General features: G+C 34.3%; 1 protein-coding gene across 1 annotated transcript; it reads left to right on the top strand.

Annotated features, from left to right (window-relative positions):
- The first annotated feature begins 13062 nt into the window (after positions 1 to 13062).
- On the top strand, positions 13063 to 14249 carry LOC113320687. The gene is made up of 2 exons (XM_026568576.1): positions 13063 to 13443; positions 13624 to 14249. The coding sequence occupies exons 1-2, from the start codon at positions 13341 to 13343 to the stop codon at positions 14001 to 14003; spliced, it is 483 nt and encodes a 160-aa protein (XP_026424361.1). The 5' UTR covers positions 13063 to 13340; the 3' UTR covers positions 14004 to 14249.
- Positions 14250 to 24707: the final 10458 nt, after the last annotated feature.

The following is a 24707-nucleotide window of genomic DNA, read 5'->3' as shown; positions in this document are numbered from 1 at the left end:
AGATTTTCGGATTCCCCTAAGTCTGCTCTAGTAAATATGAATCAATCATCAGCAAAGAAAATGTGGGAAATGTTTGGTGCTTCTTTATTAATTTTTAGTCCCGAAATAGCTTTGTTCAGAAGTCTAGAAGGGATTTCCATGTAGATCAAGAAAAGATAAGGGGATAGTGGATCTGCCTGACGAATTCCTCTTGAGGTATTAAATTTCGTCCTCAGCAAACCATTTACAAGAATCAAGAAAGAGGTTTCCGAGATGCATCACGATATTAAGGTACCCATGCTTTACTAAAACTGAAAGATAGAAGGGATTTTGATAAGAAAGTCCGCTTAATTCTGCCAGAAGCTTTGGAAAGGTCTAATTTTGATGCAAAATAACCTTTTTTATAGCTTTTAAGGCTGAAAGCAATGACCTCTCAAAAGCAATGATTAAATTTTCTATGATCTGTCAGAAGCAATGATTACATTGTCTATGATCTGTCTTCCAAGAAGAAAGGTTGATTGATTTAGAATATTATCCTGTTTATAAGGGGTTTTAGCATATTTGTAAGGATTTTTGAAATCAGTTTATAAATAGTGTTGCTTAGGCAAATGGGTATAAATTTCGCTGTGTATGTGGGGTAGCGATCTTTGGGATAAGAGTTATGAATTAATAACCGAAATTTGGGTTAATTTCTCCTGATTTAAATAAAACTTGAATAGTAGTGGATATGTCAGGTACAGGGTATCTCAGTTTGCTTTAAAAAAAACTGGTTCATGTTCGATAAAGTTTTCTATATTTTTTCCTCGGATGGAATTCGAACAAGAGACAATGTAGGCACATTGAACATAAGAGATGAATTTATTCATAACAAGCTTCAATCTTGTAGCAAGCACTTTGGCCAAAATCTTGTAAACACTTGTACGAAGGCATATAGGTCTATAATCCTTGATAGTCTCAGTATGATCATTCTTGGATACAAGAGTTATAAAAGTAGTATTGTGCCTAGTGTCCAAACTAGTCTTATCACAGAATTCATTAATAGTGCTCACGATATCACCGTTGATAAAACTCCAGCATTTGAAAAAACATGATAGAAAATCCCTCAGCGACAGGGTCTTTATCTTTCCCTAAATCATGAATAGCTTGCAATACCTCAGCTTCAATAAAATTAGCATCAAGTACGCGTCTGATTCAATGGGTTAAGGGCAATTCCTATGGAATGAACAAATTTGGAGTTTGTTCATTTTGCTCCCACTATGGAATGAACGAACACAGAAAATGGATGTTCAAATGAACAAATCTGTTCATTTGAACATCGAGTCGGAACATCAGGTGTGCGTCTATTGTAAGGACGCGCGCCATCCCTACTAACGCTGGCGTCAGAAGAAATGACGCGCGTTCATGCAAAAAACGCCATCGACACTTGGATTGACTCCCGCGACTCTTGGATTGACGCCCAGTACAATCCCTGATTATTTTACTACTTTTTAACCTTATTTTATCTCACTTTATCATATTTTATCTCACTTCATCCTATTTTATCTCACTTAAATATTATATTTTATTTTCATCTTTATCCTACAAAATAATTTATATTAAAAAGAAATACTAGTGGGGTCCTAGAAAACCAAATCTGTTCATTTTGCCCTGCTTTACCATAGTGGAGAAACACATTTGACCATCCACGCGGGTCAACAAAATTTTGAGTTTGAACATTACCATAGGAACTACTCTAATATTTTCAAACTCAATGCCTTATAATAAATATCATTCTAATCAGTTTCAAATTTAAAGAAAAATTAGAAAACATTTAAATACTTTTAATTTTAACACTACATCCTAGCTTTATTATCTAACTGGAGATATTGTGACACTTATAAATGTGGATGTTGGAAAATTGCGGGGAAACACAATACATCTGATTGCGGTTTTAATGAATTTTGATTTTCTAATTTTCTTGGAAAAATATATTTTATATATACATGTAAAAATTAGATGATAAATAAATGGTCATTAATTCATATTAACCAAATTAGACAAATGTTTATCAAGCTTTCCTCGGCCATTTTGTTCTTGGTGTGATAATGAGATCCGACTGGCAAATCACAAATACTATTGTACCATCGAGAAATGCGCATTTGAATTTTCTTCTATCAACTTCCACCAACATCTCAATATCTCAACTTAATGTAATCCGACTTTCTATTTACTTTGTTTGTCTGCATTTCTGTACACAGTTTTTCTTTTTCTTCTTTAATATAACCTTTTTGTTTTCAGAAAAAAATAAATAAAATATTTTTCTGATTGCTTGTCGATACAAATTTCTTCTCAAAGTTCAACCTTTGCTATCAATTGATAGAATTTGTTACATGAACCATAGTTGGTTAAGCTTTGACTTCATGATATGGCTTACCTAAATATACGCGTCAAATGAGGTTTATACGACTCAATCTCGCATGCAACCGTGGAAATTCACATTGTATAGTTTATTTTGCTTTGAAAAAGAAAAAACAATTCAATCTCACCCAAAAATAAATTGAGCAAACTTTTTTGTTTTTAAATCTTTTTTTTTGAAAATAAAAAAGGGATTTTATTAATCCATTAGAGGTTCATACAAAATTTTGATGGGTAACCTAGCAACAAGCTGAGCACCAACAACTTTTTGAAAAACTCTTTAAGAGCATTTATTAAAAAGCAAACAAAAAAAAAATGAAGTGGACTAGGCCAAAACCTCAAAGATATGAGAAGAGAAGATGAAAATAAAAAAAAAATAAAAGAACATGATACAAATTATCTAAAACGATAAACCGACCGACTTGATCTGTCACTGCCCACAGCCGATTTAATAAAATGCGGTGGCTCATTCCACCATTGCGAGCCTGTAGATGTTCCCACTTAGCCAATAAATCCGCTACAACATTACGCTCTATAGATATGAGAGTACCTAAACTGAATTGTCGATAGAAACTTCGTACAATTAGAACAATTTAATTTCACGGCACCAAAGAATGATTAAATGTCCATATGAAACTAGTATGCATATGTGTCTGCAAAAAAAAAAAACTCAGTGAAAAAATCCTACTAGATGTCCGTATTAAACCTACTCGGATTTCCTTCATAAAGATTTCACTGTTCCATAATTGCTTGCAATAGTTTCCTCCATCATCTAAATGGTTAACGAATTTATTTTCATTTCATCAATTCCACTTCTAAAATGGTGCCTACAATTTTTTCATAATTCAACATCTCGAGCATTAAGTGTATATATTATCAAAATAAGAATGTCTGGCTCATATTCTAGAATCGTGCTCACGAAAGTTCCATGTTAGCATAAGGTTTTTTATGATTCGTAAAAATTCCTTCTTAAAACTAAATTCTCGATATCAAGTAAATTTTTTACCCACACCTGCACTATTGTTGATTGAATTTTAACTTCATCTTACTACTCACCAAAAAATACATGGCTCATAATTTATCGATTATAAAAGAAAATAAACTATACGGGAAATTGTTACAGGAAATTTATGTTGTTTGGCGTATTAACAAATTAGTTACAGAAAAATTACATGCTCGTACCCGTAGTGTTTCAATTATTGCATGCTTAGAGTTCTGTGTGAATTGTGTAAGGCTTCCATGAACTAAGAGTGTTTTGTGTCGGGAGTTTCTGATTTTTCTGCAGTTTCCATGGACTGTTATGTAGTCTAGGTTCCGGTGGTTCTACAACAACAGCTACTGGCTCAACAATTTTTTATTTTGTTTGAAAATGTTTCATCTCAACTTTCCTTAAACGTTCACTCAAATTTTGTTACATTGATCCATCGTTGTCTATGAAGCACGGATACTTCAAAACCGGTGACGTATTCGTATCGGACGCCGTATCAGTATCAGATATTTAGGGATACTTGGGGATACGTATGAGATACCCCATTTAAAGTATCCATTTTTATTAATTACGAAAAGAGCAGAGGATATTCTGGGATACCTCTTGGATACTCTAAGAGGGGATACTTCGTCTAATGTAATTGGAGCATATATAATTTTTATCATTGGAGAAATTGGAGCATATATAATTTTATTTATTCGATGAAGAGAAACAAGATTGTACTCATAGTAATATCGGTCTCCTTTCACGAAAAAATTAAAATTATACGGAAGGAGAAAGTAGAATATGCAGTGGAGATAAATTTGATCCACTGGATGGTGTAGGAGAACTTGAAGTTGCAAATCTTTCACTTGACGAGCCAGAGTTAGAAGCGATGCTCTTTGATGAAGACGATATTGATGAGTGATGGGCGAGAGAGATGTTAGATAGTTTTTATTTGTTTTATTTTAATATTTCAGATAGTATTTAAAAATATTTTATTTTATGGGATTCTTTTTACTATAATAAATTATTATAAAACTAAATAAATTTTAGTAAAAACACGTATCCCTACGTATTTTGTATCCTCATTTTTAAAAAATTGACGAATTCCTGTGTCAGTATCTCCGTATCGGTATCCCTGTATCAGTATCCGTGCTTCATAGATCGAAGTTTAAGCCTTATATACAGTACCAGTTTTGCTTGGGAATACCCCTTCCATAGGTTGTGGCGATTTATCCACCACCAAGTCCCACCTAACGCGGCCCAGTCCTAAGATTTTTGAAATCCTCGTTGTATTTCAGTCTTACCCAAAAACAAACTGAGCAAACTAGTTTGCATTTCTGCCTGCAAATAAAAAAAAAAACTTAAAATGGTTAACTCATATTTCCTCCATTAAAGTTTTCCGTTTCAGAATTGCTCCCAACAGTTTCCTCCATCTTCTCAATGGTTAACTAATCTATTTTCATTTCATCAATTCCACTTGTAAAATGGTGTTTACAAATTTTGCATAATTCAATATATAAAACTCTTGAGCTTTAAGTGTATATAACATCAAACTAAAAACGTCTGGCTCATTTTCTAGAATCATGCTCACAAAAATTACATGTTAGTACAAGGCCTTTCATGATTCACAAAAATTCCTTCCTAAAAAAAAATTGGTTAAAAAGACCAAAATCAACAATTCCTGGGTGAAAAAGACATGTAAAATTTGATACTATTTATATGGGCAAGAATGTAAAAATAGCCAGGATGTAAACAGTTTCATCCTACCCATTTTGAAATATTTTTTCTTATTTTTAATTTACATCAGGATGCATCCAGTTTCATCCTCGCTCTTTTTTAAGTTTAAGCCAGGATGAATCCGGTTTCATTCTTGCTATCCATTTCACCCATACTAATTTTTACTCGTCCATTTGAACCATGTTTTAAAAATATTTGGACAAATGACCCATTTTTCGTTCCTAAAACTAAATTCTCGCTATTATTGATTGAATTTGAACTTCATTTTACAACTCATCAAAATTCACATGGCTCATGAATTATCACATTTTTACTACATAATTTGGGATGAAATCTTTTTGCATAAACGAGTAACTCTTTAAAAGAAACCCAAATGCTGACTTCAGAAAAAACTAGCCGTTATAGACTACATTGAGATCATCTCTTCCAAATTTTAAATTGTTCTTTTTCCTTTTTTTTTAGCCAAGAAAAAAATCTATCTAAAATACATCTAACGGGTGAACTATGGCGTGCAATCTCAATGCAGCTAATTGTGGTTTTAATGAAATATAAATTGTTTTGTTATGCATAAGAGGATTTCTCATTACAAGAAAATCACTCAGTAGAGAAGTTCAGAACACTTGGTGATTTCGCTTCTTTAGCCAATTTACCCGCAACAACAAAAGATCGTTGTGTCTCTGCGGAAAAGAAATATACTCCCAAGTATTAAGCAAACACAGACATGACCTCTCCAAAGAAGATGGGAACGACTGTTATCCCTTAACTGACACCAAGCTTTTACAATCAATTGGTAATTAAACAAAAATAAATGATCTTCCACACCACTGAGGAGATTCCCAACCTCTTGTCTATATGATTAAACTTTTTTTCCTACAAGTTTGTTTCTCTTTGGGAATATCCAAAAACTACAAGTAAGATCTCTAGGACCCAGCTTACAAATAAACAGGATAACAAAAGTTTTTTTAACATATTTTTGTTGATAGTTGGCATTATCTGCGGCAATCCATATAGTATCCAAAGAATAACAATCCATATAGTTACAACAAATAATAGCCCCCAGGGAATCGGGTAACTCTTAATACTATTAATTAGACGCGTCCGCACCTTACCTATTTCAAATCCGCAATTACAGTTCACTCCACCATCTCAATCTACAATTCTTCCATGTTTATTGGATAATGAATTCTTCTTTTTAACACTTAGAGGTGTAAAACGTGACGGCCAGGCACACGAATTCGCGTGCTTCACATGTCAAGTGCGGTGCTATGCTGTGCCAATGATTTAAACGTGTTGTGGCCGTGTTGTGCTTTACTAGTCAAAAGCTAGGCACAACGCAACCACGGGCTCAACACACGTATAAACGTGTTGTGTCGTGCTGGCACACGTGTTATAAACAATTTGAAATCGCTTAATGTATATATTAAGTCGGACACTATCACAAGAATTTAAATAGACAACATATCATTTAAAATTGTTTCAAGGAAAATCAACAAGTTTATTCAATAAAAAGAAATAACTCGTCAAATATATAAAATTGGATCATTGCCATGTAAAGTAATGTTCTAGTCAAATATAGGTAACGACATTATAATAACGATATTGAAATATATTTTCCGAATATTTAAGTATTATATGTATCGTTATAAAAATAAGTCAACATAAAATATAAAAAACTAGCGAGAATAGTGACTCTTTCGTGAAATATACACAAAATGTGATGTATTATGTCTTGTTGTATAGTGTATTTGTGCATGCTATGACGTTCTTTCTTAACGTGTTGTGCTGGGCTGGTCCACGTGCTTATCTGTGTCGCGTGTTGTACTGTGCTACTGTGCCGGTTAGGCTAACCCATCACTGTAGGATCAGAATCTCGCAATGATAACGTTTCACCGAAATTATCAATGACACAGCACTTAAGCGTCGCAGAACAATTCCAGAAATGATAAAATAAATGACGTCAGCTAAGATCACAAGAAAGATATGATAGTCCTGCGAAAATTTGAGAGTTTGCGAAATTAACATTTGTAAGGTTGCGAGAATGTCGCAGACCATATCCGAAAATAAAGGAAAGATTAGCTGTCATCCACTATGTATTTCCTTATAAATAGTCGTTCGAGTTGTAGTTGTAAAGGGAAGAGAGATCTTTTTTGAGTAAGAAACACGTAAATAGGAGAGAGAAAGTCCATAGCAGAGATCATTCTTGATTTCTTTATCTTTTCTTGTAAGAACATCCAAAGATTAATCAATAAAATTAAGAGTATAAACCTAAAATGAGTTGATTAATAATGAAATCATATGAGGGGTGTAGTGTAATTAATGAGTTGATTAATTTCAGTAGCAGGAGATAACAGAAATTCTTCGCCAATATTCTCGCAAGCCTCTCCTTCATTTCGGTTTTGATCTTCGCCTTGACTAGTATCTTGATTATCGCCAACAATTACTTCTCAGGAGAAATTTCTTTCTCATTTTGATTAACACCAGTAGACGCTTCTTTAAAAGGAATCTCTTCTTCATCTTCCAAGAAATTATCCTCTGCACCGCTTTCGTAATCATAATCACTATCAGCAGGACGAGGAACTTCATCATCATCTACTTCTAAAGGATCAATTGATGTAGGAGAAAGAGATTCGGACAATAAAATGTCATTTACAAGGACTTCAGCCCGAAGATGAACTTCGCGAAGGAGTGCTCTCTATGATTCTATTCTTGAATATCCTTAAAATAAACAAGATAATCAAGTCTTCTTTCTGCTCGGTCGTGAGAACCAGTAAGGGCAGAGACGAGCAATGCATTTTCTTTGCGAATTTTGGCATATTTAGCCTCCAAAACATAAATGGAAGAATGAAGATTTTTCTCAGACTCTGCGAAAGATAAAATAAAAAATTTTATTAAGATAAAGAATTCAGAAAGATATGACAAAGAAAAAGTAATTAAGGCAGTCAAACTATTATGACTACCTTCCTTTTGCGAAATAAGGTGTTGAATCAAGGACATACAACTATTCTCCCAACGGTCCATTGCGTCATCAAACTTATCTCCAACTAAACCTTTAAGTCGAGACTGAAGATTTTTCTCTTTAGAAATAAGAAAAGCATTTTTCTTCGCAAGAGAAGAATAAGATTCTTCTAATTTGGAATATTGTTCTTTAAGCTGATTCGCCTTTACACTTAAAGTTATTCTACCTTGAATAAGTGTATCTCTTTCAGCGATAAATGACTCTGTTACTTCTTTAAGTTCATTTCTCGAAGAGCGAAGAGATTGCTCTTGGTAATCACATACTTTTTGAAGAATACTAAGTTGTTGCGAAGATATCGCCATCTTGTTCAAATAAATTCTCTTCTCTTGGGATAAGGTTTTATTATCATCTGATAAAGTTTCCATCCTTAAATTAGCTTTAGTTAAAGAATAAGAAAGACGAGATACTTCATTACTTAATAAATCTTGTCTTTGAACTAATTGGGTATTTTCATTGGTAAGATTATTTATATGATCAAGAGAATATGAATAGAGGTTATCTAATTGGTTATATTGATCCATCAAGATTTCTTTATCAACACGGGCTTCTTCAACAGCAGATTCAAATTGATATCTCTCCATTATTCGTTTCTGGTTTAAAGCTTAACATGCGAAAGAGGGATTTCAAGGATAATTAAATATGGGAAGGATAAAACCATTAAAAGGAAAATTAAAGACACAGATAAGAAAATCATACCTCTCAGTTCATCATTCTTCTTGCGAAGATTGTCACGATCCAGCAAGACATTCTGAAGCTTCTGATTTTCGAGACGAAGAGCATTACATTCTTTTTTCAAAGCTGTCTGCGAAGCAGCTCTGTCAGAACTTGCTCAGAATTTCGCAAACATTAGACTTGATAGGATCAATAAAAGACTTCTTGACATCATCCAGAACTTCAGATAAAACTTTGAAGGCAGTATTTATCCCTTCCACGGTTTCTTTCGAAAGAGGGGGAGACTTAGGTAGAGAACTGGTAGAGAGAGAAGGTTGAGAAACATTCTCAATGGGAAGAGAAGAGGTTTCATTCACAGCAGGATCAACAAGGGGAATTTCAATCATTGAAAGGTCAGCCGAAGAAATGAAGTCTGAGGCAGCTTTTTCGCGAATTGGAGATAAAGGTTTATCTTGCAAAGATGTCGCAGGAGATTTAGAAGAGATGAGTAAGTGGAAGGGAACAGAAGTTGGAACAGTTTTAAGGTGACGAGATTTCTTGAGAGGTTTATTAACATCTTTATCACTCTGCGAATTACAATCCAGATAAGAAACAGAGGCAACAATATTGTTATTAGAAAAGGATAGTGTTTCTTACTACCTTCTCATTCGCAGACTTTCTTTTATGCGCAACAACCTTATGCTGCGATTTGGGAATGTTAGGGTTCTGAACTGTAAATCTAGTGTTGGAGGCGCTTTTGCTGAAATAACAAGAGTATGGGAATCACATAAACAACAGCAAATAACGCAATAAACAAGATCAATTTCAGCAAAACTCATAAAGAAGAAAAAAGAAAACTAACCTTGATGAATCCATGGAAGACAATAGCAAGGAGATTGTTTCGAAGAAAATTACGAACTATGAAGATCTGTAGAAGAAATAGTATGAAGATAAAGAAGAACTTAAAAAGATTGAAGAAGAAAGAAGAGAAGTTGCAGTAATGAATTTTGCAGAAGAACGATGAAGTTGCAGAGAAAATAAAAAGAAGGAAAAAGAGAGTGAGAAGGAATATATATAGGGGGAATTTCTCCTCGAGAAAATAAATACGATTAATACGGAAAGATATAAGCGGTTAAAAAGCAACGGTTACAAAAGACGTGTCGAGAAATAATGGAAGAAAGAATACGTGTAATAAATGCAGAATATGAAAAGATGAACAACTGCGGCATTTCTCACATCATTCTCTACTTTGCAGAGAAGATATGAGAAGAGGCAAGATGTAGGATCAGAATGTCGCAATGATAACGTTTCAGCGAAATTATCAATAACACAGCACTTAAGCGTAGCAGAACAATTCCAGAAATGATAAAATAAATGATGTCAGCTAAGATCACAAGAAAGATGTGATAGTCCTGCGAAAATTTGAGAGTTTGCGAAATTAACATTTGTAAGGTTGCGAGAATGTCGCAGACCATATCCGAAAATAAATGATAGATTAGTTGTCATCCACTATGTATTTCCTTATAAATAGTCGTTCGAGTTGTAAAGGGAAGAGAGATCTTTTTTGAGTAAGAAACACGTAAATAGGAGAGACAAAGTCCAGAGCAGAGACCATTCTTGATTTCTTTATCTTTTCTTGTAAGAACAACCAAAGATTAATCAATAAAATTAAGAGTATAAACCTAAAATGAGTTGATTAATAATGAAATCATATGAGGGGTGTAGTGTAGGATTTCCTGCAACTACAATCACAGCCCACGAAACTAACGTGATGGGCCGTGTTGGGATGTGTTGGGCTCAGACTTTAGCGCGTTGTATTGGGCTATGCTCGTGCTGACACAACCCAATTTACACCTCCATGAAATTATATCATTAATTAATATACCCAACATGGTTTTTTGAGTCAAGTAGATTTGTGGGATTCGTGATGTTATACTAACACGTCGATATTGTACTTAATGATGCTGCTAACTGATTTTACATGTTAAAACGAGGTCTTTATGATTGTTTATCATACAATTTTCTTTTCAAATTTTATATTTTGCTATCAAATGAATTTTTTACGTGAAGTGATGGTGTCAAGTGAGACTTACGGAATTAATATTGCTCCAAACCATCAAGTGTCCGATATAAATGTTGCTTATGTAAGGCTAAAAGTTGGTTATGTAAGGATTTGGGGTAATAAACTCCTACTTAAGGGGGGTTAAATGAGAATACGTGTCAGTCCGACCATTAGAGGAATCCAGAAGTTTTCTCCCAAATTTTTAAGAAAAAAATACGGTTTAGTCCAAAATCTCATCCAAATATACTAGTTAGTCCTAACTCATTCAACTGGGTACAAATTAGTCTGGAAAGTACATAAATAACCTTTCTAGTTTACAATTTATCCCAAATATTTGCAATTTAGTCCAAAATGACTCATGATGATGTCAACAGTTTTAAATAATATAAAAAAAAATCAATTTATCTTTCAAACGGGTTTGTCCAAAATTCGCAAACTTTATATATTCGGAAAGCTCTTTCTGAGAGCTACAAAAAGAGTACCCATATGACTATATAATTCTCACTTTTTAAAAAAACTTAGTTTACATTGGTGTACAAACATGTACACATCACAAAAATACAACCTGTTTACAACCCAAACTCAATACCAACACCAGCTCCAACACTCAACCTTAACCCTGCTGCTGCAAACAACTAGAGCACCTCAACCATTCAACTCAAAATTTTTATCCGTTTATGTAACTTTCCAATCTTAGATGCACTTCTCTGCAGCAACACTACCCATCCAACAACAACATAAATTCCTGCTCTTTAGTACCACCAACATCACACATTTCAGATTTCATCTTTACAATTTCATCGTCATTTCATATTTACTCACCATATCACCACTTCAGAGTTTTACCATCACTTACTCAGCTGCACCATTCCTTGTAATGCAACATACAAGCAAACCCATTCTTTCAAATTTCCCATAGCATCATCTGCAATTGCTTCATAGCCGGCTGCAACACCTCGACCATTCAACCATTCAATATTCATGATAGTCAGCCTGCGACTCTAGTCTACACAAACTGACAAAAATATCAAACACGCCAAGCTCTTGCTGAATAATGGTACGATTTGCATTGGATGGTTTAGCAGTTAAACTGAATCCAAGAAAAAACAATAAAACATAAGAAACCACAGAAGAAAAGTGATAACCTTTCTCTAACAACCACATAAGAAACAAAGCAAAGAAAAGGATGAAAACAAAAAGTTAGGCAGTTATAAATTAAAGAGACGCAATCCATTTGGGTCTAACTGCACAAACTTAATATCAACAAATACGAACCAAAGTTTCCATTCCTGACAAATCAGTCACATGCTGCAAACCAAATCGGAACATACTAGAGTTCAATACACCTCCACAAAAAAAACATAACTTTCAAAACATGCATAAAGCCGATCATTCATAATCACACACAAACCTATTTTTTCATGGGAATTACATAGGTACACCGTTGTAAAACACGAGAAACCTACTTTTTCATAGAAAATACAGATGTACACCAATGTGTACACCCCTTTATCAGCTTTGACCTTCATTCCCCTGCAATTGAGAGAAATAAAAAGGTTGAGAGTTTGAGACTCATATTTTACTAATGAGCTAATGCCTAATTAAACAATCATTTGATCCGCATCCACATCAAAAGTTTTAACATATGATATAAGCAAAGGAAAAGCATAGAAACAAGGCTCAAACATTCCTGAGTGAACGTATATCTCATGATAACATCATAAACATAACTACATGCATAACTCTCAAAACTACTAGATAAATCAAGTAAAATTGTGAAATAATTAGCTAAAACAAATTCATACCAGAAATAAGAATCATCATTTCCCTTCCTAACAAATCTGTCACATGCTACAAACCAAATTGATACATACTACAGCTCAATATAGGTGTACAACTATGTGCACATTAAAAATCAACATGTGTAAAATTATGTGCACAATAACAATAAATAGGTGTACTATTATGTACACTTTAACAAAAAAGTGTACAACAATGAGTACATAAAATCCACATGTGTACAATTATGTATACATTAAGAATCAACATGTTACAACTGTGTACACATTAACAAATAACTAGTAGTTTATTCATCACATGTATACAACCACTCCACCCATACATTATTTTTTACTAGTAGTTTATTCATCACATGTATACAACCACTCCACCCATACATTATTTTTTACTCATCCACTTCTTATATCTCTTCACAACTAATTTTTTTTATTTCTCTTCAACAGCAAATAACTCTGTCTCGGTTTCTCTCTAGGATTGAAGAAGAATCATGAATAGAGAACCAGCAAACAAATCAATGGGGTTCTTTGCAATCTTTATGGAAGCCTACAAACTTACAGCATTGAACAAAAAATTCTTTTCACAAATCACCTTAACTATACTCTTCCCTTTAGCTGTCTTGCTCTTGTCTGATATACAAATCTCCAAATTCATCCACACCAAGGCTTACCCAGAAAATGAAACTACTAGATGGATCGCTTATGGTATAACACAATTCGTCTTTAATCTCGATGCTCTATTTCACTCTCCTGTCAACTACTAGTGTCATGTATACCGTTGCTTGTTTCTATACTTCCAAAGATATCACTTATGAGAAAGTCACTGGTGTACTAGGTAAGTTATGGGGGAGACTTATTGCCACATTTTTCTGGGGCTTATATATGGTGTCTATATACACCTATGCGGCTCAAAAATTGTTTTCATGGTTTTCCGGCAGCGAAGATGTTTTGTCATTCCTAAGTTTTTACTTACCCGGATTAATTTACATGATGGTTATTTGGAATGTCGCAACAGTTGTTACAGTATTAGAGAAGGATTACGGTGTAAAAGCTTTGGCAAAGGGTTGGAGAATCATTTACGGTAAGATATGGGTTTCTTGTGCTGCCGTTGGTTTGCTTGAATCTGCATTTACTGGTATAATTTTCATTTTTTGTTACCTGGTGGTTTATGGAAACAAAATGAATCTGGTGGGTAAAGTATTTGTGGGAATTGGTTGTTATTTGTTGACTACTATTTGGATTCATTTCTCGCTTGCTGTTTACACCGTGGTTTACTTCGTCTGCAAATCATACCACAACGAAGACATATCGACTGTTGCAGCTCACACAGCGGTCGTCCCTACTATAGATTTGGGTAGTGAAAAAGAAGTTCAATTAGAACGAGTACCGGTTTGAAGAATCAGATAATTAATTTGCTTGATTACTGTCAACATAAATTGTTAGTACTAATCAGCTATAGCTTGTTGGTTGCTGCTCCTCCTGCATCTGTTTGAGAAGGCGAATTGGAGAATAGATAAGTATTTTCGTCTATTTAGTAGAACTAGAGAGTGTGAGAGTCCTTGTCTGGTGTCTTTGGATTCTGCTCTTTCTTTTTGTGCTAGTACCAAGACTAGTTTCTTCTATATAATTTAGATTTTTCCTCTATACTGTTTGAAATTAACCGACGTTTGAGGAAACTCTTGAAATTTTATTTTCTTTTTAGTTTTTGGCATTGTCCATATTATATGAATTCCTATATGGTTTGCTGGATTTGCATTTAGATAGCAATCTGAAACTGATCACAGTCCCATGTACGAATGGATGTTTCACCATCTTAATTAGTGATCAATACATAATGATGATATTACTTGTTCAATGAATCACAACATGATCCACTAATTCTTGGTCCCTGTTACACAGCCTTCACATTGGGATTTGACAATCTCCTCTTACCAGATTATCCTGGGTAGAATTAGCATTTTGCATTGCACTCCATATAAAAAATTGGACTTTCAGTGGACCACCTTTCACCCAGATGGACTTACAAGGAAACGAACCTTGATTTTCTTCTTTAATAATAGCCTTGCTGCATTTCCTAACTTTGAAAGAAGATTTATTCTTAACAAAAGAGCAATCCACTGCATCCTCTTGCCCATCAAAGTCAGAAGTTTTCTTGCTCGTAATCTAAAATTTACTTCTTGTTTTGAATCATAATGTCATGCCACTATTCATCAAAATGTACATGACAAATAATGATAACATTTCAATTTTTTTTTTTTGAATGTTGGATATGATTAGGCTTGTCCCCCGGAACAGACACGCCTTATCAGATCCGAGAAGACCCTCATGTCTAATTGCTTATTCATAAGAAACAAATTCATTTAGTATATTGACCAAGATAAAATGATGGATCCTCCGGGTCTTACACATTGCAAGGGTCCTGGCCAGGGTAAGCACACACAAATATCTTTGTCAAGTCACTGTAGCCAGGTTTTATATTTATTCACAGGGGATATATAAAAATTCAGTTTGTGCACATTTTCCTAAAGGATTTTTATTTGACCATTTCATGTGATTTCAAATTCTAAATCTTGTAAAAAATAATTTCGGTCCGAGTTATGAAATAAAGAAATTTTCCGAAAATACTTGGAATAATAATATTTGGCCGATTAGTTATCGTTTCTCCATTGGATAAACTTGATACTTTTTCTCTGGTTAGAATTTCTTATTACTTTTTTAAGAAAAGTAAAAAATTGAAAAGAAGCATAGCAATAAACACATAATGTTTACTCCTATGCTGCTGTTTGGAAGAGGTATACAGTTTCAGCCAAGAAAACATGCACAACCTAATGTTTTAAGGAAGAAAAATCAGGTCGTATATGAGAAAGTTAATAACCTTTGTTCGTAGTCCGTTGATGAGAAAATTGGCGATGGTAAAGTCTTCAACCCATCATGTGGCAAGCCAGATTGAATAACTAAAGACCTAGTAAGACAAAGAATGTGTTTATGGTTATCCACACACCATTCTGCTCTAGTGTGTTGGGACAAGGATATTCATATTTGATGCCTTTGCTAGTTAGAACATCAGCTAAGTAGATCCCTAATGTAGGAATTATCAATAGGTACTATTATGGTAGTCTTAGTTAGTAGCAGGTCCATCCACTAAAGCCCAGTAACCAGAGGTCCATAATAAAAAGAAAAAGAGGAAATTGGACCAAAATTTTTATCCCCTGGTCCGGTACATGTGCGGGATGTCATAATTCACTTTTAAAAATACCCAAACTACCCATTCCCTGATAATACATATATGTTTCTTAAAAAAAATCACCATTTTTTCATCTTGTTGCAGAGGCAAATTTTTTTCCGCTCTCCTCCTCTCTTTCTTCATCTTCTCAAATTTTGCTCCTGCTTTTGGATTACGAGCTAGAGTTTTTATGAAGATCTCTTTGAAGATTTACAGGTATGTTATGTAATATCTCTTTCTGCTGTTGTTGTTTTTTTTTCAACTGAATCTGTGAAGATCAGATCGTTTTGATTACGTTTTCACCTTCTTCTTTCGGTTTTTGTTTGTTTTTTGCATTTATTTTTGTTTTTTGAATTTTGATCGTAATTATTTAATTGTTTGGCTAGATTATGATGTTTTTAACATATTTGAAATTTCGATTTGATAATCTTGTTGTTTTCGCTTCTTGATTTTATCAAAATCGTGCTTGTTTGTTGTTTCAGGGGTATTATCCAACAGTACATATGTTGAATACTGATACAAATTGCTTTTGATTCTGTTTTGTTCTTAGTTTTATCACTTGTTGTTGTTTGATTCATAAGTACATATCTTCGATACTGAAATAAGACTCTCTCGATTTATGGTCTTCTTCAATATCTCTCGCTTCTACAAAATCAGATGAAAATTTCTTTGTTGCAATGTTTAAATTAGGGTTTTCACGATCTAATCGTGGTTGTATTTGATTTCGTCTTTTATCTCCGTGTCTAATTTGTTGATTATTTTACTAGATCTAGATGAATAATCAGGTTGTTTGTTCATTTCGTTATTAGATCTGATTATACCAGTTCCATTTTTGTTGGTTTTAGATTTATTTCAGTTTGTTGTTGTGTGTGAACCAGCATTACGTATATCCCGTACTGACAGAAACCTATTCTACTTTTAAGAAGAAGAAGAACAAGATGGTGCATCATTATGATTTACGAGGAGAATATTTGTTTTCTGTTTCCAGGTATGCTTTCTAATCATCTTGTTTGATTATTTTGTTCGGTTTTTCTTCTTTTGATTTGTTTTTTTTATTGTATTATGATAATCAAATCGATTTAATTGACGCTTTTATGGTTTTTAGGTTTTTTACAGTTGTTTTTCGTGTATGAATTGACAGTACATATATGGCGTACTGATACAAAACTCTTCTAATTTTGTTTTATTTGAAGTTTTTCCAATTTTTTTGGTTCGATCCATGAGTATGTATGAATAATACTGATAGGAAACTGAGCTAGTTGATTGTCAACAGTTGTGATTCTTAGTGATCAGAGAATCAGACTAGTTAACCCATTACGCACACCTAATTCCCTTTCCTGATATGTTTCTTGAAGATTGCAGATTCTGTTGGGACTTTTCTCATGATGGATATGGCTCACATAAGTGGTCTCGTTGCTGCATCTGTACTTGCCGGCCCATTTGAATACTGTGATGTTGTAACAACCACCACTCACAAGGTACACCTAGTCCCATTCATGAAGTCTGCAAGACTGCAACTACTGACACCAACACAAGCAGCATTTGTTTTTATTGGTTTAGGTTCAAGGGTCATGTTGTTTACTATGTCTTCTGTTTCAATTTGCAGTCATTACGAGGTCCCAGAGGTGGCATGATTTTCTTCAAGAAAGATCCTGTTCTTTGGGTTGATATGGAATCTGCGATTAACAATGTTGTTTTCCCAGGGTTACAGGTAACTAAAACTGTAGCGGTTATTTGTGATTTATCATTGGTTCAACATTATAACATTTTTTAGGTTTGTTACATTTGTTTTTCGTGTATGAATTGACAGTACATATATGGCGTACTGATACAAAACTCTTCTAATTTTGTTTTATTTGAAGTTTTTCCAATTTTTTTGGTTCGATCCATGAGTATGTATGTATAATACTGATAGGAAACTGAGCTAGTTGATTGTCAACAGTTGTGATTCTTAGTGATCAGAGAATCAGACTAGTTAACCCATTACGCACACCTAATTCCCTTTCCTGCTATGTTTCTTGAAGATTGCAGATTCTGTTGGGGCTTTTCTCATGATGGATATGGCTCACATAAGTGGTCTCGTTGTTGTATCTGTACTTGCTGACCCATTTGAATACTGTGATGTTGTAACAACCACCACTCACAAGGTACACCTAGTCCCATTCATGAAGTCTGCAAGACTGCAACTACTGACACCAACACAAGCAACATTTGTTTTTATTTGTTTAGGTTCAAGGGTCATGTTGTTTACTATGTCTTCTGTTTCAATTTGCAGTCATTACGAGGTCCCAGAGGTGGCATGATTTTCTTCAAGAAAGATCCTGTTCTTTGGGTTGATATGGAATCTGCGATTAACAATGCTGTTTTACCAGGGTTACAGGTAACTAAAACTGTAGCGGTTATTTGTGATTTATCATTGGTTCAACATTATAACATTTTTTAGGTTTGTTACAGTTGTTTTTCGTGTATGAATTGACAGTACATATATGGCGTACTGATACAAAACTCTTCTAATTTTGTTTTATTTGAAGTTTTTCTAATTTTTTTGGTTCGATCCATGAGTATGTATGTATACTGATAGGAAGTGCTATTTGCTGTATTTTTGCTCCTTTTTTAGTCTTACCCTTCAGTACTTATGTGAAATACTGTAATATGTCTTTCGATTCTCTTATTTTTCATAGATCTGTCACCTGTTGTTGTCATACTGTTGATTTGTAGTTCATGAATCTTCAGTACATATATCGCATACTCATAGGAAGTTCTCCTTGTTATGTTTGATTCAGTACGTATATGAAATACTGAAATAGATGCTCTTTGTTACGTTTGATTCAGTACTGGAATTGGATATGAAGATGATCTGGAGCTGCAGTTCAGAACTTATTGCAAGAAATGACAGATTTTGAATGATAGGAACATGAGTTGTTGTTGGTTCAGATTTGCAAGCTTGTGAAATCGGTGGTGGTCTTGATGAAGTTACAAATTGGTTGTGACGTGTGTTTGAAAGAAGGTGTGCTGCAAATGGATTTGGAGGAACATAGAAGGTTGAGTTGCTACATTGTATGATCCTGCAATGTATGTGATGTAATACATTTTCTAATTTATTTATCATTGATTCTTACAGATTTGTACTCTACCTGGAAGCAGTGCAGCAAATATGTACTCGAATTTGTAAGCATTCAGATATATAATCGGATTTGTAAGCAGTACGACAGATATGTACTCAGACAGATATGTAGTCAAATTTGTAAGCAGTGTAGCAAATATGTACTCGAATTTTTAAGCAGTGTACCAGATATGTACTCAAATTTGTAAGCAGTGTAAACACACACGTTTGGTAGTAATGGGAATTATGGACATTTCCATGCTTTAATTAATTTTGGACCTCCGGATTAAAAAAAAATCCGGTTGGACCCTACTATAAATAACTATATGGGCCTAGGACCAAACAAGAAATTTTCCATCCCTAATCACCTTAACAGAGAGGTGAAGTAAATTTTCAATTTGGAAAAGTCATCTATAATAACTGCATACTAGTTTGCACAGCCTACAGAAGTAACATTACAGAGACCCTACACATCCATATCTAGTAAAGCAAGAGGAACAGCAGTTGAAGTAGAAGATAAACTAAAAGCTAACTTGTGACTACATGCAAGTTAACTGCGCTTACAAAAAAGAGGCTTATTGCTAAAATGTTTAACTGAGAAGATTTATTTATCTTTGAAGAGACTGGAAAGAAGATGCCCAAGCCTGCTTTGCCAAAGACCAGTGGAGCAAGACAAAGCAGTAGAACTAGTGGAGGAGAATGACTATTATTATTCCATCTCCAGGGTGTATAAAATTTCCGGGACTCACGAGTTGCAAAGTTTCATTTTGATACGCGTAAGATCTTTGTGATTATTTTTCATTGCAAAATTGGACGAGAAATTATTAAAGTTTGATGTGCTCTATGTAACCAATATATGAACAAGGCCGCATAGGATAGGGACGCGCACTCCAACTACCAAGTTCTCATCATGTCTACGTACCAAGAAGTCTAAAACTCTTCAATTTTTAGGTAGAAGAAGTTTCTCCCCACCTTGCGCATTTGGGAATACGTACAGCAGCTGGATTGAACCGAAAAGGAACTATAATTAATGTTACGTAAGTACAAACTCAAAAGATAGAGTAGTGATGAAAGTTATCTGATGTCTTCTTGTAGTTGCGGGAAAACTTACAACTACATTTCAATGTATCTAAATTATTTCTCAAATAATCATAATGAATTCTTTATTAACTTTCAAGGATTATAATTGGATATAATGGATAACAATGACTTTACACTACAGGAAAAACATACTTTGGGAACCCCCACAAGTGTCGTAGTTGATCTACAACGACACTTATTGATGGGTTGCGGAGGGGGGCTTGCGGAAGGTCCCCGATTTACTGCAACTTCCAGCCAGGGACGGAGCCAACCCATTGCAAGGGTTGGCAGTTGCACCCCCTTGATTTTTGGAATCTATGCTATGTCTTCCGCTTTTCAAGCCAAAAAAAAGTGAAACAAAGTTTGCACCCCCTAAAATCTCAGCGTTTGCACCCCTCAAAGTTCAAGTGAAAGCACTTCACTTGTTTCTCTCATCATAGTAGGAAGAAAAAAAAACGTAAAAGTCTACGTCTTCTTCTCTCAATTTTTTTCCCCAATTATATCACGGCATTTAGCACTTAGGTTGTATGGTAAAATCAATTACACTTCCTATCTGCATGCTACTTTCTTTTCTTTGGTGTAGGTTGTCCACTGCTCGGTAGAAATAGAATCAATTGCACCCAATTGACTCACCACTGTCAAAGAAATTTCCCTCCATCCGCCATCACATCTACTCTATTTTCAGCATATGCTTGGTGACCTTTAATTGCTATGAATGTTTTTTGCTAGTATTTTTACGTTGCAGTAAAAAAAAAAAATTTGCAACCCCTCTCTTAACATCCTAGCTCTGTCCCTGCTTCCATCTAAGAATCGTAAACCTAGTTGTGGTTCAAGTTTGGACTACCTTGTGGTTCAGTTGTGATTCTCTCTCGATTTTATTTTGGAAGCCTAATACAACTTCTACAAGAGTTTTCAATCCGTGTTTCACTATACCTACAGGAGTTGTATGACATCCTTTCACAACTCCTATTTATATTGTTATACATGTTTTCACAATATTTGATAAGTGTAGTAAAACCCAATAACACAACTTCTATAAATACTGTGAATAGCACTATTACTACTCTTGTTGTAATGGTTGAAAATTTTTGTACAACTCTAATATGTGTAGTACAAGTCCATAACACAACTTCTATAAAAGCTGTGAATAGTAGTATTACTACTCCTGTTGTAATGGTTGAAAATTTTTGTACAACTTCTATTATGTGTAGTGCAAGTCCATAACACAACTTCTATAAAAGCTGTGAATGGTAGTATTACTACTCTTGTTGTAATCGTTGAAAAATTTTGTACATCCATTAATATGTATTGTAAAAGTCCATAACACAACCTGTGTCTTGTGTAGTCGTAAACTATAATACAACAAAGGTTTTTAGTAATACTACCATTCACAACTTTTATAGAAGTTGTGTTATGGACTTGTACTACACATATTAGAGTTGTACAAAAATTGCCTTGTGTAGTCATATTAGAGGTACTAAACAGGGTGAAGAAGAGAAGATTTCTCACAAAAGCACTTAGAACACTAGGATTTGTTTCCTTTCCTTCACTCGGTTTGTGACCTGTTACCCATAAATCAGCTCTGTCAATCTGTTCAGTTGTGTTCATTTTTTTTTTTTTGCAAAGAAATGTGAATCCCAGTTAGTTAACAACTTCCACAAATGAAGTCAAGTAAATTGTCTTAATTATTTTTTGGACATGCATCATTATGCAACACTAATAAGTCAAAATTAGAGAACAAAAGAGCAGGCCATGGAACACACAAAATACTCAATCGAGGGTAGAACATACCATCTTAGCCTCCAGTCGGGCGTAACCTTCTCGGCTAATCGTGTGAGGGGTGTCATGCTTTGAACGAATTTCTTGCATTATGAGCCTTTTAACCTGCAAAGGGAAATTGAGCAGTCAATAGACAAATTTCAAATTTTCAAGCAGAAAATATGATCACTCATTATATTAGAAACACTTACTCTGAATTCAGGCGAGCCTACACGTTTCACAAACTTCTCCCACTCATTGAAAGACATGCTCGTGGGCATTAGCTTTGCAAGCCTTTTCTCTCTTTCTTCCTCTTGTAGCTGATCCAAAACCCGGAGTACCAAACCCGCTTTCCTAGATCGAGATTCTTTAAGATATGCTCCCATTTTGGCAAAATAGTAGTCTTGGTAATGTTCAGGCACAATGAACCGTTGCTGCAAATAAATGTAGATCATTTTAGTTAGAATATGCTATATGAGTTAAAGAGTTGTCGACTAATGAAAAGATTTGAAGAGTTAACAATTAATCATTTTAATTACCTCGACTATCTTCCATATGTTGGCCTTGTCCTGGGGAGGAACAACTCTCCAATAATTGTATGTTAACGGAATGTTTCGCCGAACTAACACCCTATACAACTTGCCAGCTGCACGGATGGATTACCAACTAGCTGATCTTTATAGTTGAAGGGAACTTTGGCTTTTGGATCTGTGTTATCCAACCTCATTGCATGCATCTGCGTTGGTCCACGTGGAACAAACTTTCTTCTCTTACTTGGTCCCACAACCTTCTCTTCCAGCTTATCATCACTACCATTATCACCATTCTCCAATTCCTTCCCCCCACCAGTCTCATCACCATCATCATTATCTTTTCCTTCATCAGAATCAACATCAGACTCTTCCTCTTGCACGTCTTGGTTAGTATGTAAAATTTCATCATCTTCTTCATCTTCAAAATCAGAAAAAATGTCAGTTGGATTCCAGAGTTGAATAGTTGGACATGGGCCAGTACTTGTGTCCAATTTCCGCTTTACTGTCTTGCATTTGGAATTTGCATCATCTTCTTTAGACTTTGTAGCTATCAGCACAGTCTTCGTCTTAGAAACTAATTTCTTTCGAGTGTATGGAGTTGGTTTGTCAGTTTCAGGTTGTGCACTTGACGGAGGAGTACTTTGTGTAGTACTTTTAGGGTTGGTTGGTTCTGCAGCTGCTTTGAACCTTGGTGATGATCGCCTCTGACAAGTGTCGGCATCAGTTGGAGATATATGATCAGTTGGTTCTGCTGACTTTTTCTTTCTCGGTGTTCGGCACTTCGAAGCAAGTTCAGCACTTTTTGATGGAGATGCATTAACAGGTTGGGATTGTTGACTCTTCAGTCCCTTCTTCAGCTGCAAAAACCATATATAACTTAGTTAAAATGAGAAGGTAAAGAAATTTGTTATGTTAATATAATGAAATTGAGATGAAAAGATTTTACCTTGATTGGAAACTGCTTGACATTATTCTTTACTGTTGACTTTTGCATCATTAAATACAAAAGCTTCATTAGTATCTATTGACAACTCAAAACAAATCATTTACATGAACAAGAGAAACTGAATCATAATGAAATCAGTCTTTACCTTATTCTTTCCCATTGTTGTAAGATTTGTTTTCATTAATGAGCTGCAAAAACAAGCATTATATTAAACAGAAGAAACCAAGCATCATGTTCTTCTTTACAAACCTAATTAAAAAACAAACCAAGAATCATGTTCTTCTATGAAATACACTAGCAGTTTGGTAGTAATAAAGAACAACATAACAACAACATAACCACCAAGAAACTATTCAACAAATGGTTGGAATACGGAAGCCATGCACATTCTCATTCAACAAACGGTTGGAATACGGAAGCCCTGCACATTCTCATTTGAGAATGAACCAGGGGTTCCGTATTCCAACCACCCGCAAATAAAGATTAACTTGGTAGCCATCAACCAAGCTACTTATATCATTCTCTAAGAAAAATGTTAATAGCATTTAGGTGCAAAAACAAAGTAAATCATGCTACTAAGTACAAAATCATGCCATTGATTCAAGCTCCAATTTAAAAACAATAAAATTAAAAAGAACCCTATAACAAATCAAACCAAATCAGGATACCAGAACAAACATCATCAACTAATTGCATTATATAAATTTAAAAAAAAAAAAAAAAAAAAAAAAAAAACCTAAAATCAAAATCAGTGAAATTACAAAGAACCCTATAACAAATCAAACCAAATCATAATACTAGAACAAACATCATCAACTAATTGCATTTTATAAATCTAAGAAAAAAAACAACCCTAAAATCAAAATCAGTGAAATTAAAAAGAACTCTATAACAAATCAAACCAAATCAGAATACTAGAACAAACATCATCAACTAATTGCATTTTATAAATTTAAAAAAAAAATCCCTAAAATCAAAATCAGTAAAATTAAAAAGAACCCTATAAAAAATCAAAACCAAATGATAAATCCTAGAACAAACATCATCAACAATTGCATGTTATTGAAATTAAAAAACAAAACAAAACAAAAAAAAAACAAAACAAAAAAAAGGAAAAAAACCTAAACTGCACTCTCTGAAAAATTGCATGTTAACAAACCAAACCTAGAACAAAAATCTAAACTCAACCAAATCAAATAAGAGAAAAGAGGGTTCGGGAGATTATTTTTTACCAATCTTTTGAGGGTTGCAGATAGACCTAGTTTTCCGATGAGGGTTTGCAGAAGAATTGTTTTCTTGATTTTAGGTGTTCTGTGGATAGTTGGATTTTCTGATTAGGGTTGCAAATGAGAGGATTTGAAGTTAGATGAGACGATTTTTTGGTTTATTTTTAGGGTTTGAGCGAATTAAAAAAAAATTGCAGAGGTTTTTCTTTCTCTGAGAGAGAACGGAGAGA

Source organism: Papaver somniferum, chromosome 11 (genome assembly GCF_003573695.1).
Source record: "Papaver somniferum cultivar HN1 chromosome 11, ASM357369v1, whole genome shotgun sequence".
Taxonomy (NCBI): Eukaryota; Viridiplantae; Streptophyta; class Magnoliopsida; order Ranunculales; family Papaveraceae; genus Papaver; species Papaver somniferum.
The sequence above is the reverse complement of the archived record's forward strand: the minus strand, read 5'-3'. Positions and strand labels throughout refer to the sequence as shown.

Bases quoted from the DNA above. Each gene is read 5' to 3' on its own strand.
- LOC113320687 (XM_026568576.1), top strand. From the start codon at position 13,341: ATGCTCTATTTCACTCTCCTGTCAACTACTAGTGTCATGTATACCGTT. The intron at 13,444-13,623 runs GTAAGTTATGGG...ATGTCGCAACAG, and splicing joins GAAAGTCACTGGTGTACTAG to TTGTTACAGTATTAGAGAAG.